This window comes from Taudactylus pleione, unplaced genomic scaffold (assembly GCF_031769625.1).
Source record: "Taudactylus pleione unplaced genomic scaffold, aTauple2 ptg000114l, whole genome shotgun sequence".
Classification (NCBI taxonomy): Eukaryota; Metazoa; Chordata; class Amphibia; order Anura; family Myobatrachidae; genus Taudactylus; species Taudactylus pleione.
Genome location: NW_028284516.1, coordinates 13,489,003 through 13,507,687, shown reverse-complemented (window position 1 = coordinate 13,507,687; position 18,685 = coordinate 13,489,003). Strand labels below are relative to the sequence as shown.

The 18,685-nt window shown below is 47.8% G+C and overlaps 1 protein-coding gene across 1 annotated transcript in view; it reads right to left on the bottom strand.

Annotated features, from left to right (window-relative positions):
• The window catches only part of LOC148524960 (aquaporin-4-like), a 37,736-nt gene extending 19,741 nt beyond the window's left edge, over nt 1-17,995 (bottom strand). Inside the window, exon 1 of the mRNA XM_088471416.1 lies at nt 17,581-17,995. Coding sequence (XP_088327542.1) covers nt 17,581-17,946 — 366 coding nt within the window. The 5' untranslated portion in view covers nt 17,947-17,995. The remainder of the gene's footprint in view (nt 1-17,580) is intronic.
• Nucleotides 17,996-18,685: the final 690 nt, after the last annotated feature.

Below are 18,685 nucleotides of genomic sequence, written 5' to 3'. Positions count from 1 at the left end.
TAACGAGCTGGCGTTTCTGAGATGCTGCTACTGGTGACGCTGCTGCTGTTGCTGCGTAAGGTGATACATCTACCCAGTGGGCTGTCACAGTCATATAGTCCTTAGTCTGCCCTGTTCCACTTGTCCACATGTCCGTGGTTAAGTGGACATTGTGTACAACGGCATTTTTCAGGACACTGAGGACACTTTTTCTGACGTTTCTGTACAGTCTCGGTATCGCCTGCCTAGTGAAGTGGAATCTAGACGGGATTTGGAACCGGGGACACACTACCTCCATCAATTGTCTAAATCCCACTGCACTAATGGCGGATACCGGACGCACGTCTAACACCAACATAGCAGTCAAGGCCTCAGTTATACGTTTTGCTTCAGGATGACTGCTGTCGTACTTCATCCTCCTCGCTAAGGACTGTTGGAGGGTCAATTGTTTAGTAAAAGTAGTGGTGTTCCTACTTCCTCTCTGGGATGATGAACGACTCCCAGCAGCAGCAACAGCAGCAGCGGCAGCAGTAGGCGTAGCAATGCAGGATCCTCCAGAGGAATCCCGGATAGGAGAGTCAGTCATGCCAGTGACATGGCCTGCAGGACTACTTCCGATCCTGACTAAGGAGGAAATTGACGAGGAGGGAGTTGACGGTGTGGTTTGCAGGCGCTTGGATACAACAGGACAACGGGATTTAGGTGTCCCTGGACTGCTTACGGTCTTAGCCAAAGTTTCTGAACTTGACAGTAACTTTTTATGAACGCGCTGCAGGTGCCGTATAAGGGAGGATGTTCCTAGGTGGTTGACGTCCCTACCCCTACTTATTTCACCTTTACATATGGTACATATGGCAAGACAGTTGTTGTCCGGATTTGGATAGAAATATTGCCAGACCAAAGAGGTGGAATGTTTGGTCTTCTGCCCAGGCATGACCGTGATGGGCTTTTTCATCCCACGGACAACAACTGTCTCCCCCGGAGCCTGATTTAAACAAACCACATCACCATCAGAATCCTCCTCGCCAACTTCCTCCCCAGCGCCAGCTACACCAGTATCCTCATCCTGTTGTACTTCAACAGTGACATCTTCAATTTGCATATCAGCAAGTGGACTGTGGGTGCTCCTTTCAGCACTTGCAGGGGGCGTGCAAATGGTGGAAAGAGCCACCTCTTCCCGTCCAGTGCTGGGAAGGTCAGGCATCGCAACCACCACCACACTTGGACTCTCCTTGGGGATTTGTGATATCTTCTTAGAAAGCACAGTTCTTCGCTGTGCTTTTGCCAGCTTAACTCTTTTGATTTTTTTAGTGGGAGGAGGGCTTCCATCGTCATGTGAAGCTGAACCACTAGTCATGAACATACTAGGGATCGACCTTAGCCGTTCCTTGCCACTCCGTGTCGTAAATGGCATATTGGCAAGTTTACGTTTCTCTTCAGCTGATTTAAATGTCTTTTTCAAGGTCATTTTCCTGAACTTTGCCATTTGGGATTGTATGTGCCCTCTACTATGACATTGGGCATCGGCCTTGGCAGACGACGTTGATGGCATGTTATCGTCTATGTCATGACTAGTGGCAGCAGCTTCAGCACTAGGAGGAAGTGGTTCTTGATCTTTCTCTATTTTATTTTTATCGGAGAAAGTTTGGTCCTCCATTTATGTTATATCGATTTGATATATACGTGCGGCTAAACACAGAAAATAATTTTTTTTTTGGTTTGGACTGGAGTGTACTTTGGGGGTTACAGCACCCTTTAATTGTCAAGCCAGCCGGCCCTTTACTTATGACACAGGCGCACGCTTGGCACTACTTTGTTGATGCACGTGCGGCTACTGCGCACACAATTCACAAACACAGAAAATAATTTTTTTTTTGGTTTGGACTGGAGTGTACTTTCGGGGGTTACAGCACCCTTAACGGTCAAGCCAGCCGGCCCTTTACTTATGACACAGGCGCACGCTTGGCACTACTTTGTTGATGCACGTGCGGCTACTGCGCACACAATTCACAAACACAGAAAATAATTTTTTTTTTGGTTTGGACTGGAGTGTACTTTCGGGGGTTACAGCACCCTTTAACGGTCAAGCCAGCCGGCCCTTTACTTATGACACAGGCGCACGCTTGGCACTACTTTGTTGAAGCACGTGCGGCTACTGCGCACACAATTCACAAACACAGAAAATAATTTTTTTTTTGGTTTGGACTGGAGTGTACTTTCGGGGGTTACAGCACCCTTAACGGTCAAGCCAGCCAGCCCTTTACTTATGACACAGGCGCACGCTTGGCACTACTTTGTTGATGCACGTGCGGCTACTGCGCACACAATTCACAAACACAGAAAAAAATTTTTTTTTGGTTTGGACTGGAGTGTACTTTCGGGGGTTACAGCACCCTTTAACGGTCAAGCCAGCCGGCCCTTTACTTATGACACAGGCGCACGCTTGGCACTACTTTGTTGATGCACGTGCGGCTACTGCGCACACAATTCACAAACACAGAAAATAATTTTTTTTTTGGTTTGGACTGGAGTGTACTCTCGGGGGTTACAGCACCCTTAACGGTCAAGCCAGCCGGCCATTTACTTATGACACAGGCGCACGCTTGGCACTACTTTGTTGATGCACGTGCGGCTACTGCGCACACAATTCACAAACACAGAAAATAATATTTTTTTGGTTTGGACTGGAGTGTACTTTCGGGGGTTACAGCACCCTTTAACGGTCAAGCCAGCCGGCCCTTTACTTATGACACAGGCGCACGCTTGGCACTACTTTGTTGATGCACGTGCGGCTACTGCGCACACAATTCACAAACACAGAAAATAATTTTTTTTTTGGTTTGGACTGGAGTGTACTTTCGGGGGTTACAGCACCCTTTAACGGTCAAGCCAGCCGGCCCTTTACTTATGACACAGGCGCACGCTTGGCACTACTTTGTTGATGCACGTGCGGCTACTGCGCACACAATTCACAAACACAGAAAATAATTTTTTTTTTGGTTTGGACTGGAGTGTACTTTCGGGGGTTACAGCACCCTTAACGGTCAAGCCAGCCGGCCCTTTACTTATGACACAGGCGCACGCTTGGCACTACTTTGTTGATGCACGTGCGGCTACTGCGCACACAATTCACAAACACAGAAAATAATTTTTTTTTTGGTTTGGACTGGAGTGTACTTTCGGGGGTTACAGCACCCTTAACGGTCAAGCCAGCCGGCCCTTTACTTATGACACAGGCGCACGCTTGGCACTACTTTGTTGATGCACGTGCGGCTACTGCGCACACAATTCACAAACACAGAAAATAATTTTTTTTTTGGTTTGGACTGGAGTGTACTTTCGGGGGTTACAGCACCCTTAACGGTCAAGCCAGCCGGCCCTTTACTTATGACACAGGCGCACGCTTGGCACTACTTTGTTGATGCACGTGCGGCTACTGCGCACACAATTCACAAACACAGAAAATAATTTTTTTTTTGGTTTGGACTGGAGTGTACTTTCGGGGGTTACAGCACCCTTAACGGTCAAGCCAGCCGGCCCTTTACTTATGACACAGGCGCACGCTTGGCACTACTTTGTTGATGCACGTGCGGCTACTGCGCACACAATTCACAAACACAGAAAATAATTTTTTTTTTGGTTTGGACTGGAGTGTACTTTCGGGGGTTACAGCACCCTTAACGGTCAAGCCAGCCGGCCCTTTACTTATGACACAGGCGCACGCTTGGCACTACTTTGTTGATGCACGTGCGGCTACTGCGCACACAATTCACAAACACAGAAAATAATTTTTTTTTTGGTTTGGACTGGAGTGTACTTTCGGGGGTTACAGCACCCTTAACGGTCAAGCCAGCCGGCCCTTTACTTATGACACAGGCGCACGCTTGGCACTACTTTGTTGATGCACGTGCGGCTACTGCGCACACAATTCACAAACACAGAAAATAATTTTTTTTTTGGTTTGGACTGGAGTGTACTTTCGGGGGTTACAGCACCCTTAACGGTCAAGCCAGCCGGCCCTTTACTTATGACACAGGCGCACGCTTGGCACTACTTTGTTGATGCACGTGCGGCTACTGCGCACACAATTCACAAACACAGAAAATAATTTTGTTTTTGGTTTGGACTGGAGTGTACTTTCGGGGGTTACAGCACCCTTAACGGTCAAGCCAGCCGGCCCTTTACTTATGACACAGGCGCACGCTTGGCACTACTTTGTTGATGCACGTGCGGCTACTGCGCACACAATTCACAAACACAGAAAATAATTTTTTTTTTGGTTTGGACTGGAGTGTACTTTCGGGGGTTACAGCACCCTTAACGGTCAAGCCAGCCGGCCCTTTACTTATGACACAGGCGCACGCTTGGCACTACTTTGTTGATGCACGTGCGGCTACTGCGCACACAATTCACAAACACAGAAAATAATTTTTTTTTTGGTTTGGACTGGAGTGTACTTTCGGGGGTTACAGCACCCTTAACGGTCAAGCCAGCCGGCCCTTTACTTATGACACAGGCGCACGCTTGGCACTACTTTGTTGATGCACGTGCGGCTACTGCGCACACAATTCACAAACACAGAAAATAATTTTTTTTTTGGTTTGGACTGGAGTGTACTTTCGGGGGTTACAGCACCCTTAACGGTCAAGCCAGCCGGCCCTTTACTTATGACACAGGCGCACGCTTGGCACTACTTTGTTGATGCACGTGCGGCTACTGCGCACACAATTCACAAACACAGAAAATAATTTTTTTTTTGGTTTGGACTGGAGTGTACTTTCGGGGGTTAGAGCACCCTTAACGGTCAAGCCAGCCGGCCCTTTACTTATGACACAGGCGCACGCTTGGCACTACTTTGTTGATGCACGTGCGGCTACTGCGCACACAATTCACAAACACAGAAAATATATTATTTTTTTAGCACTTGGGGGGAGCACCCCTGATGGACAGAGCACCCCCTGGACAACACTGCAGCACTCCTTTAGGACTGGGACACTGCACAGGACTTTGGAGTGGACACAGCCCCTATGGAGAACTGACTGCACAACACAGTCCAGCCAGCCCCTATGGACTTTGAAGTAGTGGACACAGCCCCTATTAACAACAGCAGCACAGCACAACACAACCAGCCCCTATGGACTTTGAAGTAGTGGACAACAGCAGCACTACACTACACTACACTACACAGCCCTAACTCCCACCCTCCCTCTTCACTGTCCACAGCCGAGTGAGAAAATGGCGCCGACGTGGGTACCTTATATAGGATCCACAACCTGCGAGACTCGGAAGGCGGGATGATGACGTTTTGCCTCGATTTCAGATCCGAGTCAGGCGGGAAAAGTCGAGCCTGATTCGGATCGGACTCGGATCGGGGGGGCTCGGGGGGGTTCGGATTTCAGAAATCCGAACCCGCTCACCCCTAATATATAGTACACCTATATACACACCACAACTACAGCTTAGGAAGAGACATTGTATATATAGAGACACACCTCTACCCAACATAATGGCCTCCTCAGATTGTAACCTCAAAATAAATAACTACACCTCTCCAGCTTCCTATAGCAATTTCCAGCATGTGTGTATGTGTATATATATATATATATATATATATATATATTATATATATGGTGGATTTTTTTCAGTGCCCTGGGACATGAGACGAAAATATTTTCTATAGAACCTGCCAGAGCTTTGTATTAACCCAGGGCAACAAAAATCTGCCTTATTATATAGACATGTTTCTGAAAAGTGCAGAGGAGAGCTAGAAGGTGGTGTATTTTGCAACATTGGAATATGTCTGTACTATTGGCGGTGGCATGGCAGAGTATAAGTACACACCAGCGGATGCCCTGAGTTAGTGACCAGCCCAGTAGTGGTTTATTCAGCAGTATTGTGATTGGTACAGTACAGCCGTACTCACAATTATTCATACACGCACGCAGTGGGGGTTTCTGAGTACCCAGAAAACCCCCCTGCCCCCCGATTAGTGGCGTAGTGCCGTCGGTTTCAGTAAGTGTAGTGCGGACCACAGTGAGTGCGGTCCGCACTACACAGTAACAAACACGCCGCTGCTGGGTGGTACCAGGGCCGGATTAAGGTTTGTGGGGACCCCGGGGCAACTGGGATGTGGAGGCCCCATCAATAAAATTGCTACGGCCCCAGTGACTACTATGCCCCTTACCTTGTCTCCGGACTCTCCACTGACCGGCAAGGTCGCAGCATACTACATCATGTCCGCAACACTGCTGAGAACCAACTCCCAGCAGTATCAGTAGCGGATTTACCGCTAGGCAACAAAGGCAGGCGCTTAGGGCCCGGCAGGTCCAAGGGGGCCCACCAACAGGGCTCTATATAGAGGGCATTTCTGAACGCTGCACTGGCTGTATACTTAGTCCCCTCGGCAGGCTGTCAGTGCAGCTGCCGGGCGCCTGCTCCAGCGCACGCCTGTGTCTCCTGAAGTGTAGTCCGTGTGGACGTCATGATGCATGTGCGTATGACGTCACACACATGACGCGAGGAGCCGGGACGGCAGTGACTGACTAGATCCTCTTTGCGGGAAGGACATCATGCGCTGGGTGGAGCTGAGGGAAGGGCCAAAGGCAGTACTAGAGTCTGGTGACGTGGGACCCTGGGAGAGAATGCGGCAGCAGCGGGACCCCTGGTGAGGATACGGCTAGCACCTGGTTGCTCTCCGGCTCGTTTACAGTAAGAGGCCGAAACATGCCTAGAGAAGAAAGAAGAGGCTGAGGTGAGTGCTCCTGGCACGGTGGCTGCCGGCTCCTGCCACCTTTATTGTGTTATTTTAAGTACAGTTTGATCCATCATCCGCCTGCTATCATGTTAGAAAGGGCAGGGGGGGAGCTTGTGGCACACACTGACTACGATATATTATATTATATGATATTATACTGTAATAGTATTGTGTATGTAGAAGAGATGGGGGCATGTCTGCTACAATCGGAGGGGCAGGGTCACTGATATATAATACAGTCACACTAATGGGTGTAATATTGGGTATTATAAGGGATGTGGGACCTGCTAGGCTGCTACAATCAGTGAGGGGAGGGGCGGGGGTCACTGATATGTAATGCAGTCACACTAATAGTTGCAATAATAAGTATTATTTCATTGTGTTCCCCTCTCCCCCTCATTGATTGTAGCTGCCTAGCAGGTTCCACATCCCTTACACCCATTAGTGTGACTGCCTTATATCAGTGTCATTGTCTTCCCGCCCCACACTGCTTAGGGCCCCATGAGGTCTAAATCCGCCTCTGAGCAGTATATTGGACATGGGGGTGCATTTATCATTGTACATTTGCAGGTTAATCCCCGAAAACACACGATTTGGGGGTTAACAGCAAATATCACATTTTCCCCAGAACTATGACAGAGAGACCACAGCAGATATCTACGACAACTCCTGCGATCCCTCCATTCCCACTGACAGCCGCATCCCCCATAGGTTTCTATGGGGGATGCGATGCTAACAGATTTACCAACTTCCCTTCAGTTACCGCCATGTGACGATGTGCTACACATTGCATAAGAAGCTGGGAAAGGGCTCCCCTGGAACCCTCACCGGCTATGGTAGCTGCACATGTGCAGTCAGCAGTACTGAGCATGTGCATCGCAGGGACGGGCTCTTTTCGGGCCGCCTGTCCCTGTGTGTGCCAGTTGATACATGCCACTAGTATGATCGCATCTTGCAGTGCGAGCATGGGCGATAATGTCATGCCCAGATCGCATTGATTATTAATAAATAGGCCGGATGATCTAGTACACTGCCAGAGGCAAACGCAGGATTTTGAGTGGGGGTCGAGAGAAGGGAGGGGGATAGAACGGGAGATACATGGAAGATCCTGGCAGAGTAGTCCAATGCATGTGCGAGGGGAGGACGTGAATACGCGCTTCGCATTATCATGGCCCTGACCCTGTTGTAGGATGGGAGGGATCCTGTAGGGTGGTCTACTATCCTGAGAGTCTGAGAGAAGTCTCAGAGATTCTAAAGATTCTTGGACATTCTAGGAGTGCACAAAAATTGCACTAAAAATAAGAGCAAACTTGTCTGAACGACCCTGATTAAACTGCTGTGCCAAACACTGCTTTATAGTTGTTTACTTTTTTACAGAGATTTTCAAGATGCCACTTCATTAAATTGCTTTATTTGTAGATCTGATCGAAATCACACTCTGATACTTCTCGTATGCAGTGTCTTCAGCAAATAATATTCTGTGGTTCTGTATTTACTGACATGTTAAGAGAGTAACATGAACCTCAATTCACAGTTATGCTTCCTCATTGTTTAATCTGTCACTGGTGGGCTGTACATGTCATTCCTATTTATACATAGCTCCACATTCAGAGTATGCAATGTGAACTGAGCCACTGTGTAACACTCTCTCTGGGGGATGGGAGGAAGGGGGTGGGGGGAGAGAGAGAGCGCACACACACTACCTGTTGCAGGATCAGGCATGTAGCACTTCTGATGGGGGCGGACACATTACGGCATTAAGCTCCGCCCCCTAACAGTCACCAGCGAATCGCAGCATTTTGTCAATAAATTGGCGTGGCTTGAAACGTTCGCTATGGGGAAACAGTGACTAGTGTGCTGCCTGTCACTGTAGTCTGCTGCCGAGAGCCAGCCAGATGCCAGAGAGTGGCCGGAATGTGGAGCGCAGCGGTGTGGGGGCCTCTGGACAACCGCCCCGTCTATAATCCGGCCCTGGGTAGTACACTCGTACTACCCAGCAGCGGTGTGTTTGTTTTAGCAGCCAAACAGACTTTCATTGGCTGCTGCATCAACGGAGGGAGCCGGGCTGGAGCTCACTCATGAGCACCGCCTTCCGGCTCCCGCAGTGGGTTAAGGGAGAGACGTCATGACGTCTCTCCCATACTGCCGAGCGGTTGGACAGAGGACCGGACGGTGGCAGGCGCAGGAGAGGGGATTCAGGTAAGTATATTGTGTGTGTCTTGTGTTATATATGTAAGGGGCACTGCATAGGGTGGACCACTACTGGGGTCATTGTATAAGGGGCACAAGTGGGGGCACTACATAGGGGGACAACTCCTGGGGGGCACTGTATAAGAGACATTACTGGGAGCACTGCATAGGGGGGACCACTACTGGGGGCACTGTATAAGGGGCACTACTGGGAGCACTACATAGGGAGGACCACTACTGGGGGATCTATATAAGGGGCACTATTGGGGGCACTGCATAGGGGGACCACTACTGGGGGAACTACATAGGGGAGCACTGTATATGGGGCACTGCATAAGGGGCACTTTTGAAGCCTTCCTAAAGGGACCAATATGGAGTATGCGCACAAGCGCTGTCCGACTTCAACAAGTAGAAGTTGCAGGAAGGCGCGCACAAGGAATACATCAGGCAGTCATCTGAAGGGGGGGGACTTCATCCCACGGCTAATTACCTACAGCTGCCAATTCAATTAGCGGTGTTATCCCCAAAGGTGGACTTTTCCTCGCAGCTTCATGAGCTATGGGGAAAAGTCAGCGAGAAAAAGGCACCATCAGAGGTGAAACGTGGTGGAAACCTATTGATTCTGCAGTTTATTCTCAAACATTTACATGCATTAACCTCTGATTTACAGAGCAGGGAAATTGTTATTTAGCTGAATAACTTTTCCCCATGCGGCGCAGTTATTAGCTGCAGGGTAAACCCCCCAAATAATCCCAAGCAAAACTTTCGGATACCTCCGTCCATGTCCGGCTACTTCCGCCGAGGCGTCGGGGCTCTTGTGCGCATGCGTGACCTGTAGGTCGCGGATGCGCATTCCCGTCACTGCTCCGAAAAGGAGCAGTGAAGCCGCTAGCGGGGGCAGCTGATATCACATCAGCTGTCACCGTGCCGGAGCACTGATGAATTGCTCCGGCATCCGCGGCGAGTTAGGATGTTAATTATAATTAACATGATGAATAGGCCCCTTAAAGAGGCAAGTTTTTAAAAGGCAATGTACAACATTTATTGCCTTTACACAAAAAAATGCACCTTTAAACCCTGCTGCAAAATCACTGCTTAGTAAATATCTCTTTTAGAATATTTTTTTTGCTTGTTTTTTAAATACTAGACTTGTCCATTTTTTGGGGGTTAACATGCAAAAGAAGCCAGTGTGTGTCCTGCTTGCAATATCTATCTAATTCTATCTATCTACTGTGGGCTTAGGACAATTGTCGCTTAAAATGCATTCTTGCCAACGCTCCCTCATTGTCAGGGAGACTCCCTGAAATAGTAGCCATCCCCTGTCACCCTGAAGAGTCTAACAATCTCCCTGATTGCACCATACCCCCATTATGAAGCTGGTATAAAATAAAAAAATCAAAACACAGATCTATGCATTCATATGAGTTCATTAGTATCATTTTCCTGCATTGGTTATAATAAGGCACAATGGGGGTCATTCAGACCCGCTCGCGAGCAAAGTTTGCTCGCAAGCGGGTCGATGTTGTAAGAGTGCGCATGCGCACGACGGAGGGAGCTCCGTCGTGCGCATGCGCGAGACCCGGCGAGCGACGAGAAATACGTCGCTCGGGGTCTGGCACCAAAGGGGGCGTGCTGTCTATGGTGACTGACGGCACACCCCCTTTGGTGGGCGTGGCGGCCAGACGGAGGCGTTCCCATGGGAACGCCTACCGTCTGAGTCCGGCCCCACTGACATCGGTAATGATGTCAGTGGGAGTGACTTTGGCTCTGATAGAGCCAAAATCACTCCTGGGCTTGCGGCAGCGAGACCCTACCGCAGGGTCTCGTCGCAAGCCCGATGGACCCACAGCTATGCGAGCGTCCAAAAGGCCGCTCAACATTTAAATAGGACGGCCCTGATTCAGAGCGAGCGCTCTGGTCAGAGCGTTCAGCTCTGAATCAGGCCCAATGATCCCTATAGCTACAGGCATTTTCTGAAATGTATCAGTGTTTTTTCATCAACAAGTAGATCTCACTAACTGCTTTGCGGCTTGTTACATTTGGATGTATATCAATTTTATGACACGCCCCTCAGATATAGCAGGTACACGCCCACATTAAATCCGCGCTCATAGGTGTTACGTTAACAGTCTCCCTGAAATGCGTTTTTTTTCGAAAGTAGGTAAGTATGTTAAAAGTAAAGCAGCCATCCCAACATGTGCTTATAATGTGCAATTGGTGTGAGCTTCAGAGTGGACAAAACGCCATATAGGTGTGAGGTAATATAAGGGGTCCACTTCTCCCATCCTCTCTTGATGCAATTGCTAACCAGTACACCCCTGCAAGGCAAGCACTGAGGGGACAGGTCCTTTTAGCATGTCTAGCATACCACCCAACATGACCAATTCCAGGAGGGACAAAATGCTCTGTTCCTGGACTTCCCTCTTAATTTATGATTGCTGTCACCTGTGTTGAACTAGTTATGTGATAAGACGTGTCTCAACACAGGTGACTGCAATCATAAATTAAGAGAGAAGTCCAGGAACAGAGCATTTTGTTCCTCCTGGAATGGGTCATGTTGGGAGTTATGGTCTAGTGCACAGGTTCTCAAACTCGGTCCTCAGGACCCCACACAGTGCATGTTTTTCAGGTCTCCTCACAAACACAAGTGAAATAATTAGCTGTACCTGTGGATCTTTCAAAATGTGTCAGTGAGTAATGAGTACACCTGTGCACCTGCTGGGTGACCTGGAAAACGTGACCTGTGTGGGTTCCTGAGGACTGAGGTTGAGAACCACTGGTCTAGTGTTTGTCCCCTTATATAAACGGTACATGGTATGGGTGTAGCCAGACAGAGGGTGCAGTGGAGCAAATGATGTAGGTGTAGCTCTGTATACAATAGCCTTTCTCCCTGTGACTATAACCACTCCAATACTATTATTAGAATTTATCTACCTTGATTCTCCTTGCCATCACCAAACCCTGGATTTACCCCTCTGACACCACTGCTCCTGCAAATTTCCTCCATCACTTGGCTTCCTGGCTTTTAATCTTCAACTGGGCCCTCAAGACCCATTTCTTCCTCAATGCTTTCCAGCGCTCATCTTAACCCACTACTCTATGTTCCTTCCTCACTATCTAGCCCATCTGTGTCACCCCTGTTTGTCTGACCCTCCCCTCAGAATGTAAGCTCTCACGAGCAGGGCCCTCTGTCCTCACGTGCTTCTTATTGCCATACTTTTACTTTCATTTACAATGGTGTCTAAAACTGCTTACTGACACCCTGCTGCTTATTTAGGTGTCATGCAGCATTGTTTATATATCATGTACTTGTCCTGCATTGTCTGTACTGTTAATAACTGTTGTCTTGTGTGCTCATTTGTTTCTGTACTTTGTAAGGTGCTGCGGAACCCTTGTGGCCCCATATAAATAAAGGATAATAATAATAATAAATAATACCATGGAAACGTTTAGAAGTTGACCCTTGAAACTGGACTTAGGCATCTATTTACCAATTTGGTAAGGTTTAAAATCAGTTATCACAGCAAATTGACAAGAAATATTCCCCAGGGCAGCTGAGCGATGATACTGGCTAGTCACAGTAGGACAGTGTTGGCTAACCTTGACACTCCAGCTGTTGTGGAACTATATATCCCAGCATGCCCTGCCACAGTTTTAGCATGCCCTAATAGCAAAACTGTAGCAGTGCATGCTGGGTTATGTAGTTCCATAACAGCTGGAGTGTCAAGGTTAGCCAACACTGCAGTAGGAGGACTATTACCGCTTTGCTGGCCAGACCTGGTCCCCTCTGCGCATGCGGCACCTGGCTTTGCCAGTTCACACATGCATACTGCACTGGTACCTAGACCTGGGCTTCTAGCTGTAGATTCAGTTGATTAAAATAAAACAAAAAAATGATAATCAAAAAAGTAAACATTGTTAAAAAAAAGAAGACAAACACTATATTAATATATTTAACAAAGGAAAAAAATATTGATTATAATAATAAAGATTTTTTTTCCTGTCCAGAGCCTCTGCTGTCTCCTTCCTGAGATATAGAATAGACAGCCAATACCACCTTTTTAAAGTAGTCTCCCATATAGCCCCATCTCTGGCAAAAGCAAATATAGGGCTTATCTCCAGTGCATATATATAGCCCTTAATGTAAATAAAATATACTATAAAACAATGTGAAGGAATATGTATCTCTAAATATGAACTTTAAACATCTTGAACATTTCAAAATACAGACAGGACAGGAAGTACATTATTGCCACTATTTGGTGATTTTGGCGTAGACCAGAGGTTCCCAAACGCAGTCTTCAAGGCTCCCCAACAGTTCAGGTTTTAGAGCTATCCATGGTTGAGCACAGGTGTTTAAATCAAATTGACTGAGGTACTAATTAAGTCACCTGTGCTCAGCCATGGATCTCTCTAATACCTGCACTGTTGGGGAGCCTTGAGGACCGCGTTTGGGAACCTCTGGCGTAGACGCAGACCTTATAACACAAAGGGTTTCTTATTCAGAGGAGCTCTGCTAAACAATTTACTGCTGTGGGGAATGAAAGTAGCAGTGTGTGGAAACAGCAGTAAAGCAAATTGTACTGTACATAACATAAAATCCTCTCAAGCATTTTGGATAATAGACTCCATACCGCTAAGGGGTGTGATCAGTATACTAGCAGTGGTGGATGCAAAATCACCTGAGCAATTCAACATTGCTCCGAAACAGAGACAGCTGATCCGAAAATCAGCTGCCTCTGCGATCCCCTTCACTGCTACTTAAACTCTGACTCGGCAGTGCTCAGTGCTACTTCACCTGCGTGTACTGGGCTTCATGCAGACGCACAAAGCCCCAGCGTACGGCAGAAGGAGACGGACAGAGGCGGAGGGATCTTCGTGACCAGGGATCCCGAAAAGAAGGGTTAGGGTTTAGGCTGTGGGAAGGGCGAGTTAGGGTTAGGCTGCAGGAGCGGAAGGTTAGGGTTAGGCTGCGTGAAAGGTGGGTTAGGGGTAGGTGAAGATTTAGTTTACTTACTTGCAGGCGTCGGCATTTAAGCATTGGGATTCCGGCGCCGGCATTGTGTGCGCCAGGATCGCGTACCCAACCCTTCCTGCATTACTTTTATAATGAATAGCCGTGATACTTACTTTCTACAAAAGTAGGTGAAAATGTTAATTGTCACCTGCTTTTGTAGAAATTAAGTGATGATGTATAGACCCCTTAATGTCTTCATGCTTCTCCCACTAATACATTCTTTTGTATGCTCTTCACTCTTTTTGATACAGTTTAATACCCCTTATATGTTGGAAGAAGATTGAAATATATACATTGATAGGATATTCTATTAAACAGCTACAACAAAATGTGACGTCTATAGACTTTACATTAACAATTCTAATAGAAAAATAATCTTATATATAACTCCTCTAAATGCCTTTTGCTGTCATGCAGAGAGCCAAATGGTGGCAAGCAGATGCCCCCAGCTCACACTGCTACCAATGCCGGCCGTCACCACCATCCTGGGACAGTTTGCCCAGGCCACTCACCCACCTCACATTATCCATTTACCGTTTATCAAATTACTTTTCTCGCCACTTTTTCTACACTTTCCCTGGCTGCTGAAGAATGCTCTGATCTGCAATACACGTGGCCACAGGCAGCCGGACATGTATTTAAGGAATAATAAGAATTTAAAAAATTAAGTCAAATCTTTGGCTTTAAGATACTGATCGCAGATCACTTCTACTGCGATGACATGTAACACGCGTGGCTGGAGAAAAGACAGTCACCCTATCTCCTTCTAGTGGCCCAAGCTGGCTGGGTTCTGTAACAAGTACAATTCAGAAGCACTGAAAATGTTGTGTCTGTAAGCAATGTCTCATTGGCTCCAGGCTTAGCATAGGGCATGTTTCAGAGATGGATGCAATGCCGATGTTTCATTATTGATGTCGCTCACAGTGATAATAAAGTAAGCAACAAACAGAGGGCCTGATTCAGACCCGCTCGCAAGCGCTGCGCGCTCGCAAGCGGGTCAATGGTGGCCTAGTGCGCATGCGCAAGCCCCGGATAGCGACGGGCAAACCGTTGCACCGGGTCTCGTACCAAAGTGGGCGTGCTGTCGATGTTGAGTGACAGCACGCCCCCTTTAGTGGGTGGGCCGGGGGAGTGGCTGCCCAAACGGAGGCGTTCCCATGTGAACGCCTCCCGTTTGGGGGCGGCCCCACTGACATCACGAGTGATGTCAGTGGGAGAGATTTTGGTTCTGTGAGAGCCGAAATCTCTCTGGGGCTTGCGGCAACGAGACCATACCACAAGGGTCTTGTCGCAAGCCCGATGGTCGCGATGGTCTTGACCATCGCGACCATCTTCCCGGCCGCTTGCTATAGCTGTGGGTGGTCACCCACAGCTATGCGAGCGGCCAGGAGGCCGCTCTAAAAAACAAGAAGGCCGGCCCTGATTCAGAGCGAACGCTCTGTCAGAGCGTCCAGCTCTGAATCAGGGCAAGAGACCATTTGTGGGCGCCAACGAGAGGTGGCGACTGAAACACAGATGTGTCGCAACCGTTTTCAGGGCGTGTCTCTTGCCCGATACAGCGATCCCATAAGTCAGGGATGGGGAACCTCAGGCCCGGGGACTGTATAAGGCCCGCGGAATAATTTTGTCTGGCCCTCTGAGCTTTTTTCTGCTAGCCTCATCTGGCTAGCAGGGTGCCTGGAATGGCACCGTGCAGCCAGAATCTATGCAGCAGTGCCGCCTGGAGCGTCCTTAGGATGCTTCAGATGGTCACACCGCTGCCCTTACATGCTCCAGGCATTGCTGTAACCACCGGCGATTGTGGCCCCGCCCCTGTGTGATGGCAGGCAGAAGGGGCGTGGCCACCACCGGCCTGCGAAAAAAGTTATATATGTCAAAATGGCCCTCTGCAGAAAAAAGGTTCCCCACCCCTGCCATACGTAGTCAAAATAGCTTTGGCGTCTCAGTTCCCATGTTCCCAGGTCCCATGTCCATCCTGCGCAACCTTAGGGTATCTCAGAAGGCCGTGTGATAGGATCACTGGTAAAGTGGTCTGTGGCAGGTACATTTGTCCCAGATTCCTGTCTTATGTGTTTTAAACCCCCAGGAGAAAGTCTGCAGTGTAGCAGGCTTGAGTCTCGGATTTTTGAAAAGCCGGTTTGGGACCTGGGGGTTGTGGGTGAGAGGAGAGGGAGGGCTCCATCCACGGCCACTCCAGGTTTTGGGCCTTGCAGCCTGGTAACAGGCTTGTTAGGTTTTCCACCTGAGAGTGGCCAATATAAGCCTAGTTTGTTTAGGGCTGAGTGTCTCACCTGGGAGAGCAGGCAGGGAGCTTGCTCAGAGACACTTGAAAAACCTATCTGTAAGTGCTGTGCTGTGCCTTTGTTGCTGGTGAGGGCATTAGGCCCTGCCAGGTTCTTGTAGTGAGGGAACCACCTGTAAAGTTAGAGCCCAGCCAGGGCTAGGATTTATGTTTATGGTTTCTTTTTGTTGTTTCTGTTTTGCACAATAAAGACTGGCGCCGACCAGCTTGTACTCGAATCCAGACTGGCGTACTGTTTCCCAGCTGCTGTGTGTGTAAGGAAGGAGTCCTCTACCCAGGAGAGGGACCCCTTATCTGACTGTGTCACAGCCGATTATTGACTAATCTGCGACCGAGCTGCCTCTTTGTACGCAGTCACTTGGATTTGCGAAGCTACTTGTGGGCGTCTCAATACAATTCCCGGCAGCTGCGACCTTTGCGTATTTTTTGCATGGCCGCTGCAGGGTACGTCTCTGGATCAGGCTCACAGATCTGTGCACTCATTGTAGAGAGCGACACCTACTTATACCATCAAACAAGCTAAGTTTTATGTTATCATAGGAATGTTAAATATGCCTTTATAATTATGGTTCAACATTTTAATGATACTATTTACTATTTATATTATACAATTTATTATTATAAAATAAAGAGTAATTAGAGTTATTAGTATCTCCAGGTACCTTAACCGTTCAGGTTTTATTAGGCATCCATGCCACAGGTGACCTGATTTAGTACCTCGGTTAGTTTGGTTTAACCATCTGTGCTCCAGCATGAATATCTTTAAAACATGAACTGTTAGGATCGAGTTTGGGAAACCCTAAGTTACCCCTTACCAAATACAGAATTAGCCCATAAAACCTTCATTATATTATTAAATAATATATTTCTCCTGCTCCTCTGATGACCCATGGGTTATCTGATGCTTATACTGAAATCAACAAGGAATAATCAGCAATCCATTTCCTAATTCCTAGGGCTCGATTCAATTGAACGCGAATTAAATAACGCGGGAAGGGAGCTCCCGGAGCTATTCAATTCAGCGAGCTGTTAGGTCGGAGACTGCCCATTCTCCCGCCCCTCGCGCCTTAAACAGGGTGTTTAGTTGCTAAAACGGGCATTTTCTGACTAACCTGCCAGGTGCAATGCTGTTTCCGCCACGCTAAAGGCAGAAAACAGCATCGCGCCTTAACAGCGTGCTGAATAGAATAGCGCCAGGAGCTCCCTCCTGGGACTATTTAATTTGCGTTCAATTGAATCGAGCCCCTAGAAGGCAATTAAAAAAAAAAAAAAAAAAATAGTTACAAAATGTTTACCCCTAATTCTAAGCTACTCCAGTCCTATTAAAATCACACTGACCTTGGTGACTCCAACCGGCCATTTATCTTGTGGCGTAATGAGGGCGACCACTCCAGCACCAGCTATAGCAGCCACACATTGAGTAATAATATAGAATAGTCCTTTGGCCACCGATATCTTCCTGGTACATATCATAGCCATCGCTACAGCTGGGTTCAAGAAGGCTTCACATATATGTCCGAAGCAATGGATCAGTATGGCAATGCTCAGTCCGAAGCAGAAGGCAATGTGAGTATCGCTAGGTCCAGGTATATTCATCCCTGCTGTTGATCCTAAGCTTACTACCAGAAAAAGGAAAACGGCCAGAAATTCCCCAGCCATGGAGGTCCAGAACTGCCTCGTCCATATTCCTTTGAAAGCCGTCATCTTGCCCTCAGTGTGGATAGTGGACACACTGGTGAATTGTGAATGGTGCTTTAGGAAAGGGGTTTGGGTATTTCAATAAAACAGCAGGAAAACAGGTTGAGCAAGTGGTGACGTGTTGGTGACACAGCCCCTTCCCTGTGGACCTGAACCAGAGAAAGAAATACCTTTTTTTTTTTATCAGGGCGTGAAGGAATGTAATGTTATATCCTAAGAGCGGGCTTGTGAAAACATGGACACCTTGGAGAAATAAGGACCTCAGGGGGGTTGTTACTGGATTACTTTGTGGTCCCACCCAGATCATCTTTAATTGACTTTGTTTCTAGACCATTCATCTGCTACAGATGTTATGATGTGTACAATATATAAGGAGCCATTAGAACATTCTTAGTCATGTATTCTAGGGAAGGTAAACACCAGAGGAATGACTAATAATAGGTAGTGAATGTAATAAATGACACTTTAATGGAAGGCCAAAGCACATTGCACGAACATAGAAAAGAGGGCAAATATACAGTCCTCACTGGAGTTTATTTCTTTCAGTAAAAAGCCATAAAGGAGGCAGAGGCTGCCCTTCCCCACAGAGTTGGTGCATTTAAGCAGGGAGCAAGGCAGAGCAAGTCACTTTGGAATTTGGGAATACCCACCCAAACCCTGCACGGCACGGAAGCCACGGGCATGGGAGTGGCAATGAGGACCACATAGCATAACAGGGCGTAATTGCTAAAGCACAACTTTTAAC